This window comes from Salmo trutta, chromosome 16 (genome assembly GCF_901001165.1).
Source record: "Salmo trutta chromosome 16, fSalTru1.1, whole genome shotgun sequence".
NCBI lineage: Eukaryota > Metazoa > Chordata > Actinopteri > Salmoniformes > Salmonidae > Salmo > Salmo trutta.
Genome location: NC_042972.1, coordinates 9,753,521 through 9,768,434, shown reverse-complemented (window position 1 = coordinate 9,768,434; position 14,914 = coordinate 9,753,521). Strand labels below are relative to the sequence as shown.

At 43.7% G+C, this 14,914-nt stretch overlaps 1 protein-coding gene across 1 annotated transcript in view; it reads left to right on the top strand.

Annotated features, from left to right (window-relative positions):
* The first annotated feature begins 1,346 nt into the window (after positions 1-1,346).
* The window catches only part of LOC115150052 (acid-sensing ion channel 1), a 358,958-nt gene continuing 345,390 nt past the window's right edge, over positions 1,347-14,914 (top strand). Inside the window, exon 1 of the mRNA XM_029692946.1 lies at positions 1,347-2,670. Coding sequence (XP_029548806.1) covers positions 2,303-2,670 — 368 coding nt within the window. The 5' untranslated portion in view covers positions 1,347-2,302. The remainder of the gene's footprint in view (positions 2,671-14,914) is intronic.

Genomic DNA, 14,914 nt, shown 5'->3' with positions numbered 1-14,914 from the left:
TTCTGTTTATTTATTCTCTTTTTTTCTGTATTTATTTGTCTGTCTGTCTGTCTGTCTGTCTGTCTGTCTGTCTGTCTGTCTGTCTGTCTGTCTGTCTGTCTGTCTGTCTGTCTGTCTGTCTGTCTGTCTGTCTGTATGTATGTATGTATGTATGTATGTATGTATGTATAACCTTATTTACTATTATGTATAGATTTTTTTCACTCTTTATGCGATGCGCACTGCAGAGAACACCGGAAGAAGAATGATCATTTAATTACCATAGTGAATCATTGTAATGTTTGTTTACGTGTAAATTATTCCCATAAGGGATGGGTTGCCAAATGGCTATTTGACACAAATTAAATGTCATTAATTTAATTAATTCAGTAATTTTGGGTGTCAGGGGAAATGTACGGAATATAAAGTACATTATTTTCTTTAGGAATGTAGTGGAATAAAATTAAAAGTTGTCAGAAATATAAATAGTAAAGTACAGATACCCCCAAAAAACGACTTAAATCGTACTTGAAATATTTGTCCTTACTTTTGCCGATCGAGGCTGGTGGGTAGCCTATTCTATTATCTTGACCTGTGTATGTCCGCAGCCAGACACCTCGTTTAGCTCACATCAGCACTAACAATCAGTGTCTGAGACTGTCCAGACCATCGTTCAGGGTGTACATACACAGCCTTCCACACCTTCTCTCCTTTTATCTCCAATTTAAAGGCCAAAGGGTAGGCTACCATTGGCACAGATCGTGAAATGCGCGTTCAAATACATTTTTACCTAGCCAAATGAGGAAGACAAGCCGACGCTTTTTCTTTTGCACTGCAAAAATGAGCGTAAACCAGATTGACGTGCTCTCCCCACTATGAATTGTTTCTGCAGTGAGGTTTCACCCTCTTTAGATAATTATTGTGTAACTTATCTGCAGGAAAACGTTGTTTTGAGCTGAAAATAAGTAGTAGTAGCAGTATGCAAATCAGGGGGCCAAATGAACGGCTCTTTCACCGATGCGATTCGGTTCCCGACGTTCACCAACAAGAACTGTTCAAAATGAACCGTTCGTTCGCGAACGACTCATCACTGCCTTCTTGCCTCAGCGGCACTGTCCCTGTTTTCTACCGCTGATGAATGTTGCTTACAAACAACACACACACATTTAGGTGAATTCTGTACAGGCTGCCGTGGTTTTTAAGGACAGGCAAGAATCGGTCGGAGACTCGTGCGGGTCTTAAATGTCTGTATTTTCCAACCGACTTCGTCACCCGATGTAAAACACGTGCCATCCTATCCATGCTCTCCTCCTATTCGGTTATCCAAGTTAATCGATCAGGGAAACGCTGTTTTCGGTCGACAGCTTCCGAGGTTCCCACTGCGTTTCACCCCCTAATGTGTTGGAATTGGATTTACACATTTAGCTGATTATTAGCCTACGCATGATTTAATTCAGACGTTTTTCATCCTAAATCGTGTTTCCTCTTATCACAGTAAAAAAACGGGGAGTTTATGATGATTGCATTGTTGTAGTAGATGCTGATCTAAAGAGAGAGGGGATGCAAGGCAGCGTGTATGCGGTTGATGCCTGACCGAAGCGCCCGCTCACTGTTTTCTCACCGGGAATGTAACAAGACAGTATCGTACAGTTTCCGCTATTTGACAGGATGCAACTGCATGATCTGTACTAAAACGGCCAGAGCAGGCTTCATTGACAATGGTTTTTTGAAGTTTTGAAGTGGGAGCCGGTGGGAAGGAGCTCGGCGTGTTATATGGGCATATAACTAGCAGCGTCTCCCGAAAAACAGCGTTTGTTGTATTCCAATTGCATATGGTTGAACCTCTCCTGGACCATCTCCTGACACCAATACATTCCGTTCTTGCTGTGGTTTTGCTGGGAGTTTTTCTTTTGCAAGCCTGTAATAGACACCAACTTGTGTTGCGGGAATCGCTCCTGAAGTATATGGGAGAGAAGATCTTGGCATCTATCTATGAGCGTAAATATGGGACTATATTGGACATATGTTTGAGTTATTATATTGACCGTCTGAAGGGACATTGTGCACGAAATAGTAGAGTTTCTTGTCAAATAATCCGAAGAATGTACTGGTAGCCTAGATAGATGGGTGTTATTTTGTTGGGGGTTCAGTGACGCAACATTTCATACGGCCTGGATGAGGAACATAGAAATCCATGTGTAGAAGGGCGTGAACTCAGACTCACAGTTGGTACCCTCCTTCCTTCTCTAGTGTTAATAGCGTTCCCTTCGCTGCTAGTACTTTCCAATTCTGCCCCTTCACACTGATACCATATAGCCTCGTCATGGATCTCAAAGCGGAGTCAGAAGAGATGGTGGACTCCTTCGAGCGACCGGTGCCTATCGAAGTTTTCGCCAGCAGGTCCACACTGCACGGCATCTCGCACCTGTTCACCTACGAACGGATGTGCATCAAGCGGTGCCTGTGGATCTTGTTCTTCCTGGCTTCTCTGGGGTTCCTGGTGTTGGTGTGTGTGGACCGGGTCCAGTTCTACTTCCAGTACCCTCACGTTACCAAGCTGGACGAGATAGCGACCCCGCTGATGGTATTCCCCGCGGTCACCTTCTGCAACCTGAACTCCTTTCGCTTCGGCAGGGTGACGCGCAACGATCTGTACCATGCAGGGGAGCTCCTTTCACTTCTCAATGGAAGGTTTGTGGGGAGAAGTGTTTTTTCTTTGTTTGTGTGTGACTGTTTGTCTACATGAGATTGCATAGGTACAATCATTTGCATTAGGAGTTTCTACCATAGTAAAGGCAGTAGACTAATTCCAGGTAACTTTTCATTCCCACTAGCATTACAGCTCCCTCCACCCGTCCACCAGGGCTTGTGCAGCTGTTGTTGCCCCATCTGCTTTCATAATGTGACATAACATGGTTTGAGACACGGATGCCTGTCCGGTGCTTACTGGGCACACACACACTGTGCAACATTGTGCTGTGTCTATCTGCCGTTTACTGTCCATTCACGGTCTTCTCACGTTTATCCAAAACATATTCACGTTTTATACTAGCCTCAGTCTTTTTCCCCCACAAGGTAGTTCAAAAGAGTAAGGCAAAGAAAGTTATAAAGTTGTCAAGTTAGTAATGTCCATTCGGTTTTCATAGTGATTTCTGTTAAAACCCTACTGATATTTAGGGTCATGTAATGGAACTAATTTACGCTACTTAGTCGAAATGATAAGTTATCTGGAAGTGAGCACACCTTAACCTGCTTGGCACTATCCTGCTACTGTACACAAACACCATGGTGGAGACATGCTAAACATTTTAAACCTTAACCTGCTTAACCTTAACCTGCTTGGCACTATCCTGCTACTGTACACAAACACCATGGTGGAGACATGCTAAACAGTTTAAACCTTAACCTGCGTGGCACTATCCTGCTACTGTACACAAACACCATGGTGGAGACATGCTAAACAGTTTAAACCTTAACCTGCGTGGCACTATCCTGCTACTGTACACAAACACCATGGTGGAGACATGCTAAACATTTTAAACCTTAACCTGCTTAACCTTAACCTGCGTGGCACTATCCTGCTACTGTACACAAACACCATGGTGGAGACATGCTAAACAGTTTAAACCTTAACCTGCTTAACCTTAACCTGCTTGGCACTATCCTGCTACTGTACACAAACACCATGGTGGAGACATGCTAAACAGTTTAAACCTTAACCTGCTTAACCTTAACCTGCTTGGCACTATCCTGCTACTGTACACAAACACCATGGTGGAGACATGCTAAACAGTTTAAACCTTAACCTGCGTGGCACTATCCTGCTACTGTACACAAACACCATGGTGGAGACATGCTAAACATTTTAAACCTTAACCTGCGTGGCACTATCCTGCTACTGTACACAAACACCATGGTGGAGACATGCTAAACAGTTTAAACCTTAACCTGCGTGGCACTATCCTGCTACTGTACACAAACACCATGGTGGAGACATGCTAAACAGTTTAAACCTTAACCTGCGTGGCACTATCCTGCTACTGTACACAAACACCATGGTGGAGACATGCTAAACATTTTAAACCTTAACCTGCTTAACCTTAACCTGCTTGGCACTATCCTGCTACTGTACACAAACACCATGGTGGAGACATGCTAAACATTTTAAACCTTAACCTGCTTAACCTTAACCTGCTTGGCACTATCCTGCTACTGTACACAAACACCATGGTGGAGACATGCTAAACAGTTTAAAGCCTGTTGTACTTCTAACCCTGATATGGCTCGAGTAGGCAACACAGAAATAGAGGGTTATATTCTTTAGGATAACTTTCATAAATAATACATGAATAAACTGGTTATACATAAGTATTACATGATTTGTAAACATTGAGAGCATAAAGATTGAATGAACCCATTATTAGACCAAATATACGCTATGTGAATCGTATGATACCCACCCTATGTATCATGTGTGAATGATACAGTGCAGAGAAGACATGATACTTACAGATGGATAAATACTGAAATAATCTAGTTCTATGCTACTAAAGGTGATGTGAGCCAGGCTCTGTTTTAACCATTAATCTGTATAGCAGTGATGTAGTCCCATACGGCTGGATCTGTATGTCAGTCACTTCATGTGTATTTTAGCATATTGATCCACACAGCTGTTTTGCTTAAGGCCCTGTTAGAACACCTACCTCCGTGGTAGCAGACTACATGTAAGGATTTTACACATGCTATCTCAATTTTCATACAGAACACTCTGTCTGTCTGTCTCTCTCTCTCTCTCTCTCCCGGTGATCTCTCTCTCTCCCTGTGATCTCTTTCTCTCCCTGTGATCTCTCTCTCTCTCTGTCTCTGTGACCTCTCAATGTTCACATTACTGCTAGCCTGGGAGAAGTGTTGAATGTATTATATTGCTTGGTTGCAGATGTTTGTACATCTCAGCTATAATACAATCCTTCAAGGGAGGCCTAAGCAAGGAAGGAAACCTCTTTGCTTTAGAAAACTCATCTCCTGTTTTAGAACCATAGATCCAGAAAACCCTGTCTGCACCAGTTCTACAGAGCTCCTCCCAGTCCCGTCAGTCAGGGCATTACGTGCTGAAAAACAAGCGTTGTTGTTGCACAAACATGAAAACCAAGTGGTTGTGTATAAAATGAGAAAGGTAAGTGGAGAACAGCAGCAGTGGCCCCTCTAATTTAGAGAGAGAGAGAGAGAGAGCCCAGAGAAAAGAGGGATGAGAGAGAGAGAGAGAGCCCAGAGAAAAGAGGGATGAGAGAGAGAGAGAGAGCCCAGAGAAAAGAGGGATGAGAGAGAGAGAGAGCCCAGAGAAAAGAGGGATGAGAGAGAGAGAGAGCCCAGAGAAAGAGGGATGAGAGAGAGAGAGAGCCCAGAGAAAAGAGGGATGAGAGAGAGAGAGAGCCCAGAGAAAAGAGGGATGAGAGAGAGAGAGAGCCCAGAGAAAAGAGGGATGAGAGAGAGAGAGAGCCCAGAGAAAAGAGGGATGAGAGAGAGAGAGAGCCCAGAGAAAAGAGGGATGAGAGAGAGAGAGAGCCCAGAGAAAAGAGGGATGAGAGAGAGAGCCCAGAGAAAAGAGGGATGAGAGAGAGAGAGAGCCCAGAGAAAAGAGAGATGAGAGAGAGAGAGAGAGCCCAGAGAAAAGAGGGATGAGAGAGAGAGAGCCCAGAGAAAAGAGGGATGAGAGAGAGAGAGAGCCCAGAGAAAAGAGGGATGAGAGAGAGAGAGTGTAGAAAGTCACATCAACCTCAAAGAGAGGGAGGGATGACAAGCAGAAGCAATTAACCAATGTCTGGTAAGCTGTGTGATAAATAAGCCTTTATGCCAGACCTTTAATTAGTGGTGTTTGTGAAACAACAGGCTACTCACCAAATGCCACCCTATTCCCTACATAGTGCAGAGCCCGATGAAGCCCTATGGGCCTTGGTCAAAAGTAGTGAACTATATAGGAAACAGGGTGCCATTTGGAACTGGGCCACAGTGTTGTTGTGCTGAATAAAACAGGCTCCCTACACCTCCCTTCCTCTGAGTTTCCCTCTGAACTCCCTGGACTGTTTGGCTGTGGACGCATCAAGTCCTTCTGTTACGCTCTGAGTGGGGGCGTGTGAGGGGAATGTGTGTGTGTGAGTGAGAGAGGGAGAGGGAGTCAGTGTGTGTGTGTGTGTGTGAGGGGGTGAGGGAGAGGGAGTCAGTGTGTGTGTGTGAGGGGGTGAGGGGGTCTCTTTAGAAGACGAGAAGAAACTGACTGTCAGTTCGGTGGGAAAACTGTGTCAAAACGTTAATTGTGATGCTCCTATATTTGTCTATCAAATACCCAGTCAACTAACAGCTGTGATCTTCCTCCTCCTCCTCCATGGAAGGCTAGATGCCTGTCTGACTTGCTGAGGCAGCAACATGGGGCGATGAGCTCCAGTACTGTCTCAGTAGAAGACTTTCTACCCCTCTGTCGAATCCCTTTGGGCTGGTTTCCTGGACACAGATTCATCAAAGGCCTGGACCTACAGTAAAAGCATACTGAATGCTCTCCTCAAAAAGAGGGTTTGAATCTGAAGTCAGGCTTCACAGTGTAGAACAATTGGAATCAATCCAGTTGATAGTGAATCTAATTAGAGGATGATTTAATGGGAGAAAGAGCTGCTTCCATAATAGAAGCTGGCATGTGCTGCTAGAGTCATCGACTATTCTTTTGCTGACACAAATCATCTCTCACCTAATTTGCTTCCTAATTCTATGCAAATGTGATTAGGCCTATATGACTGTAAAAATGACTCAAGGTTTTGATGACTGCGTATGTTTTGTCTATGCTGTTTGTCATAGCAGGTTGATAGCATGTAATCAGGAGTCGTCTAGGCCAGTGGTTCTCAAACTTTCTCAAAGTTCATCAGGGACCCCTTCATAATCAGAACACAACTTGAGTTAGATTAAAAAAATAGCATACAAGGAGTTTTAATATGACTTTGGCAGCACATGGCCGGAAGAACCAAGTCTTGGGCCCTGCAGGAACATTTTAAAGGCTCTCATCTTGGCATCGGAGAGAACATTTAGCAGTTTTCCCTGCAATTCTTCACATTTCATCATGGGGCAGAGATATTTCTTGTTATTGTAGCTTTAAAGCTAATATCCTGCATTTCTACACATTTTGGCAGAGAGAAAACTTTGCAGTTTTAAAGCTTCAATTACAGTGCATTTAAGTAAAGAAAAATATCCCATTTACATAAGTATTCAGACCCTTTACCTAGTACTTGGTTGAAGCACCTTTGGAAGCGATTACAGCCTCGAGTATTATTGGGTAAGACTTTACAAGCTTGGCACATCTGTATTTGGGAAGTTTCTCCCATTCTTCGCTGCAGATCCTCTCAAGCTCTGTCAGGTTGGATGGGGAGCGTCGCTGTACAGCTATTTTCAGGTCTCTCCAGAGATGTTCGATCGGGTTCAAGTCGGGGCTCTGGCTGGGCCACTCAAGGACATTCAGAGACTTGTCCCGAAGCCACTCCTGCATTGTCTTGGCTGTGTGCTTAGGGTCGTTGTCCTGTTGGAAGGTGAACCTTTGCCCGTCTGAGGTCCTGAGTGCTCTGGAGCAGGTTTTCATCAAGGATCTCTCTGTACTTTGCTCCGTTAATCTTTCTGACTAGTCTCCCAGTACCTGCCGCTGAAAAACATCCCCACAGCATGATGCTGCCACGACCATGCTTCATCGTAGGGATGGTGCCTGGTTTCCTCCAGACGTGACGCTTGGTATTCAGGCCAAAGAGTTCAATCTTAGTTTCATCAGACCAGAGAATCTTGTTTCTCATGGTCTGAGAGTCCTTTAGGTGCCTTTTGGCTAACTCCAAGCAGGCTGTCATGTGCCTTTTACTGAGGAGTGGCTTCCGTCTGGCCACAACCATAAAGGCCTTATTGGTGGAGTGCTGCAGAGATGGTTGTCCTTCTGGAAGTTTCTCACATCTCCACAGAAACTCTAGGGTTCTGTCAGAGTGACCATCAGGTTCTTGGTCACCTCCCTGACCAAGTCCCTTCTCCCCAAATTGCTCAGTTTCTTCCATTTAAGAATGATGGAGGCAACTGTGTTCTTGGGGACCTTCAATGCTGCAGAAATGTTTCCCAGATCTGTGCCTCGACACAATCCTGTCTCGGAGCTCTACGGACAATTCCTTCGACCTCATGGCTTGGTGTTTGCTCTGACATGCACTGTCAACTGTGGGACCTTATATAGACAGGTGTCTGCCTTTCCAAATCATGTCCAATCAATTGCATTTACCACAGGTGGACTCCAATCAAGTTGTAGAAACATCTCAAAGATGATCAATGGAAACAGGATGCACCTGAGCTCAACTTTGAGTCTCATGTCAAAGGGTCTGATTACTTACTGTATGTAAATAAAGTATTTCTGTTTTTTATTTTTAATACATTTTCAAAGATGTCTAACAACCTGTTTTTGGGTTGTCATTATGTGGTATTGTGATGTTATTATGTGGTATTGTGATGTCATTATGTGGTATTGTGATGTCATTATGGGGTATTGTGATGTCATTATGGGGTATTGTGTGTAGATCGCTGAGGATTTGTATTTATTTAATCAATTTTAGAATAAGGCTGTAACGTAACAAAATGCAGAAGAAGTCAAGGGGTCTGAATACATTCCGAAGGCAGTGTATATCTATTTACTCATCCCCCTCTCCTGTGGTGGACATAAAGAGAGAGAGAGAGACGATGCAGATGCTCTCTCCTTCATTCCTCTAGCTATCCTAACCGTTAGCGGCGTCTGAAAATTAAAGTGCTTGTGGCTTGTAATCCAATTTAACTTCCTCCCTCCCCACTTACAGAGAGAGCTGTGATTGCTTTAGGGAGAGTAGAGCAGTGGCAAGGCAATATAAAAATAATCCACACATACACTACATGACCAAAAGTATGTGGACACCTGCTCGTTGAACATCTCATTCCAATATCATGGACATTAATATGGAGTTGGTCGCCCCTTTGCTGCTATAACAGCCTCCACTCTTCTGGGAAGGCTTTCCCCTAGATGTTGGAACATTGCTCCGGGGACTTGCTTCCATTCAGCCACAAGAGCATTAGTGAGGTCGGGCACTGATGTTGGTCGATTAGGCCTGGCTCGCAGTCGGCATTCCAATTCATTCCGAAGGTGTTTGATGGGGTTGAGGTCAGGGCTCTCTGCAGGCCAATCAAGTTCTTCCACACCCATTTCGACAAACCATTTCTGTATGCTGTAGTGTTAAGATTTCCCTTCACTGGAACTAAGGGGCCTAACCACGTTGAAAGTCACTGAGCTCTTCAGTAAGTCCATTCTATTGCTAATGTTTGTCTATGGAAAGTTTTTGTTTATTTCATTCCGTTTACAAGTTGTCAATTTATTGTTTTGTTTTGTCAATCTGAGTACGGACATGTACCTGATTACGCATAGAAGTAGGCCTAGGCTACCTGGCCTGTGCACAAATGTAGACTAATACATTTGCCCATTTGGGGATCTGATACGATTTCTGATTGTCTTAACTCAGCATCACTGTGAAGCTTCTCAAAGTCATTTTTTCTTTGCCTGAAATGTAAACTAAGTCACTTGGCACTCCAAATGGAAAAGGTTGCCCACCTTTGGTGTAGCCTATTACCGGCAACTTCAGGAGCATAATGGCAGAATCTGCGAAGGTCAGTGGGCAGCGGGAGGAGACGGAGGGTCCTTTTCTTTTCTTCCTCTGGTTAGACTGTATTTGTTCTCTGGCTCCCTCTTTAGTCATTTGCATTTTCATTTTTTAATCACAGTGCTTAAAGCATCAGACAAGCTCAGTAGCCTACATATAGTTTACTTTATTCAAACATAGGGTGTGTCTATATGGAAAAATACACGTTTTAACATTTTGACCAATTGATTGGTCGACCCAGATATATTTTTGTCGGGGACAGCCCTAAAAACAACAGCAGCGGCTTTAAAAAAACTGCCTTTGTTCCGCAATAGCACTATGAGCAACGGTGATAATACTTGTGCTTCTCAGAATGCATCGCTCCCTCCTCCATGCTCACAGTGGGGAGAGGGAGTAAGAGTGGCTCACTCACTCACACAGCAGCTGACTGACAAACAGGGACAGGCAGATGCTTTCATAGCAGGAATCAACATAATGCATAGGCTACTACTGTCGACCAAAAAATGGTTTTAGAACAAAAAAATCTGCAGGAACATTATGTAGCAAAATCACTGAAAGTAACTGACCTAAGCAAAATGCTTCGGTAAGAGGAGCGCACTGTCAGTGTCAGTAGTTTTCGGTTTTCGTCCCAGCTCTACTCTAGCTGAACTCTGAGATCTGAGCAACAACACAAGGTCTTAAGTGCTCTCCTGGCAGCTCTCTGTGTTGCTATAAGACGCTTGGTTGGACACGGTACAATTCAATTAGGAATACAGTACATCGCACGAAGGCGTTTTGCAGTTATGGAGATGAACCATGACAAGGTATTGATGCAAGGCCGTATGCGCAGCAGTTGAGCCATATCTTAACTATGTTCAAGTTTGAACCACAATGTAAAGTTGTAAACCATGTCTAAACTTTCTCGGTCAATACTTGGCCTATGGCGGTGGTTGCTTAGCCTATGGCGGTGGTTGCTTGGCCTATGGCGGTGGTTACTTGGCCTATGGCGGTGGTTACTTGGACAACTGGTGGTGGTTTAATTTGGACCCCCAAGTTTTCTGAGCATTTTTTGTTTATAAATAAATATATTTTTATTGTTGGACTGTATAGCACTAGGACATCTTCTCCAAGTGATTTTCATTTGGGGAAACTATTCTCAAGTATTCCCACGCATAATAGAAAAACACCTGATCATATACACATTTGAAAGGTTTTAAATTATTATTAGCCAAATATTATATCTGTATATCTTGCGGTCAATTTGCAGTCTAGAAAGTATTTGTAATTATGTTCCGGCCTCCCGACTATCTGCTAAAGAAAGAATCGGCCTGCAGCTGAATCTAGTTGATGATCCCAGGCCTGTGGTTTGTTAGGGTTTGTTTTGCCTATTACTGTATGTACAAAATGCATAATATATATATTTTTAATGAAAATGTGCAATGTTATTTGGAAGTAATTTGAAGTGTAGGCTGTTTAGTAGCCAATATGGTTGTTATATACCCCTGTCCTGTGTGGTTTCACATCTGTCACAGCAGTAGTGCAGTGACCCAATACACTGCTGTAGCTTTTATAGAAAATAACATCAAGCTAAAGTAGCATTTTCTAGAAAAGTATACAGTTGTAGAACCAAGCTTTTTTCTGGCCTTTTTAATTGGTCCCTGACCATGTCTGACTTATCCTTCTGCGATTGTTGAGGAGTGAGAAGTGATTCCCATTTCAGTCTGACATTGAACACATGACTTGACCCTGAAAACGTCACTGTATTCTGACTCATAACCAGGGCAGTTTTGCCAACTCCTCAGCAAGGAAAGTAGCTATTGGCTGTCCTAAAAGTCGCTAGAAGTCGCTAAATGACGTCATCACCTAATTTGCGTAATTGGCCATGTGCATGTAATTGTGATGGACGCTGTAGGAGAGAGGAATAACGTCGTGGGAGAGATAAAAAGTGAGTAAAAAACACCCTAAATATGTTTAGAACTACAAATGAGCTTTCTTCTGTCGATTCACAATTCCAACCCTCCTCCTTTATCCGGGCTTGGGACCGGCAAAAGTGACCCAAAAGAGACACTCTGGCGGAGTTACTTAGTTATTTATTTTATTTTATTTTTTATTTATTTTTGTTTCTTAGTTTAGTTTTTTACATTTACATCCCGCCCTGAATGTAAGCCAGGGTGGGATCAGCCAGCGGCGGCTTTCCGCATGCGCGATTCATTTGCAGTCTGGACGCGGAGGGGTGAACATCTCCTGCTCTGACTGCAGCTGGGAGGGACTGCTGCGCGAGAATTGGGCCGCCTGTGAGTGCTTTGGGACGGGGGTGGGGCCCACGGGAGAACCCGCTGCTCATTGAGAAGAGTAAGAACGATACGTGCTTTTACGTCAGTCTCCAAAAGTCTCCAATATCACCAGAAAAAGTCGATAGATTTGTCGCTAGTCGCTTTTTTAATAATGTGTCGCTAGAGAGGTCTGAATACTCTCTAAATATAGCGCCAAAGTCGCTAAGTTGGCAACACTGAACCAGGGATGGAACTTAAAGATGCACTATGCAGAAATTGCGCTGACATTTCCTGCTTACTAAAAATTCTATTAGTTCGCCTAATGTCAGTTTGTGACAATACAATCAGTAATTTTGTAAAGAATCATTGTACATTTAAACTGCTGTGAAATGTCTTTTCCATAACCAAAAAGTTTGTATTTTCAGTTGTTTGAAGCTGGTGTACAAAACCGAAAGTAAAAGACACAAAATCGAAACTTAGGAACGTGAATCATAGAAATAGTGCACATAGAACAGATCTACCGTGTATTAGACCTGCTTTCAATGAGAATGACAGATCTATAACTCACATTTCTATGAGAATTTGGTCATGTCTCCCAGAAAAGTTATATATTGTAGCTTTACGGATTTTGGGCACTGGCCACCCAGGCTAGTAGACTGCAATTTGTAGTAGCCCGGGTCCAAAATCTGTGCCATGCAATATTTTAAAATACATTTCAATAGCCAGTGGGCTAGTTGGACACGTTATGTTTTACTAGCCACAGGCTAGCGGGCTAGCTTAATTTTCATCCTGGCTTATCTTTTTGAATTGCAGTAAATGAACCAACAGGAATTTATCAACTTGCTGCATTGTTTGCAACCTGCGTGGTATACGCACACTCCTACACTTGAATTAAGTTCTATATATGGTATACTGTACATGATATGTAATTACGTGATTAAACTATAATGTGACTTCTCACATAATCCTTTGTTATGCTGTAGTGCAAACTGATTACTCTGAAATATGACTTTATTACTCTGAAATATGACTTTATTACTCTGAAATATGACTTTTACTCTGAAATATAACTTTATTACTCTAAAACATTTAAACGTGTTAACCCTCGCAAGGCTGCCGGCCCAGACGGCATCCCCAGCCATGTCCTCAGAGCATGCGCAGACTAGCTGGCTGGTGTGTTTACGGACATATTCAATCAATCCTTATCCCAATCTGCTGTTCCCACATGCTTCAAGAGGGCCACCATTGTTCCTGTTCCCAAGAAAGCTAAGGTAGCTGAGCTAAATGACTATCGCCCCGTAGCACTCACTTCCGTCATCATGAAGTGCTTTGAGAGACTTGTCAAGGACCATATCACCTCCACCCTACCTGATACCCTAGACCCAATTTGCTTACCGCCCCTATAGGTCCACAGACGACGCAATCACACTGCACACTGCCCTATCCCATCTGGACAAGAGGAATACCTATGTAAGAATGCTGTTCATCGACTACAGCTCAGCATTTAACACCATAGTACCCTCCAAACTCGTCATTAAGCTTGAGACCCTGGGTCTCGACCCCGCCCTGTGCAACTGGGTCCTGGACTTCCTGACGGGCCGCCCCCAGGTGGTGAGGGTAGGAAACAACATCTCCACCCCGCTGATCATCAAAACTGGGGCCCCACAAGAGTGCGTTCTCAGCCCTCTCCTGTACTCCCTGTTCACCCATGACTGCGTGCCATGCACGCATCCAACTCAATCAAGTTTGCGGACGACACTACAGTGGTAGGCTTGATTACCAACAACGACGAGACGGCCTACAGGGAGGAGGTGAGGGCCCTCAGAGTGTGGTGTCAGGAAAATAACCTCAAATTCAATGTCAGCAAAACAAAGGAGATGATCGTGGACTTCAGGAAACAGCAGAGGGAGCAGCCCCCTATCCACATCGACGGGACAGTAGTGGAGAAGGTGGAAAGTTTGAAGTTCCTCGGCGTACACATCACGGACAAACTGAAATGGTCCACCCACACAGATAGTGTGGTGAAGAAGGCGCAGCAGCACCTCTTCAACCTCAGGAGGCTGAAGAAATTCGGCTTGTCACCAAAAACGCTCTCAAACTTTTACAGATGCACAATCGAGAGCATCCTGTCGGGCTGTATCACCGCCTGGTACGGCAGCTGCTCCGCCCACAACTGTAAGGCTCTCCAGAGGGTAGTGAGGTCTGCACAACGCATCACCGGGGGCAAACTACCTGCCCTTCAGGACACCTACACCACCCGATGTCACAGGAAGGCCAAAAAGATCATCAAGGACAACAACCACCTGAGCTACTGCCTGTTCACCCCGCTATCATCCAGAAGGTGAGGTCAGTACAGGTGCATCAAAGCTGGGACCGAGAGACTGAAAAACAGCTTCTATCTCAAGGCCATCAGACTGTTAAACAGCCATCACTAACATCGAGTGGCTGCTGCCAACATACTGACTCATCTCCAGCCACTTTAATAATGGAAAAATGGATGTAATAAATGTATCACTAGCCACTTTAAACAATGCCACTTTATATAATGTTTACATACCCTACATTACTCATCTCATATGTATATACTGTACTCTATACCATCTACTGCATTTTGCCTATGCCGTTCGGCCATCGCTGATCCATATATTTATATGTACATATTCTTATTCATTCCTTTACACTTGTGTGTGTATAAGGTAGTAGTTATGACATTTTTAGATTACTTGTTAGATATTACTGCATGGTCGGAACTAGAAGCACAAGCATTTCGCTACACTCGCATTAACATCTGCTAACCATGTGTATGTGACAAATAAAGTTTGATTTGATTACTCTGACATATGACTTTATTACTCTGAAATATGACTTTATTACTCTGAAATATGACTTTATTTGTAACGGTTGTCGTCGGGGATAGAGGACCAAAACGCAGCAGGAATGTGGATGCTCATCTTGTATTTATTTTAAAATAAAGAGAACACCAAAATAACAAACCGAAAAACA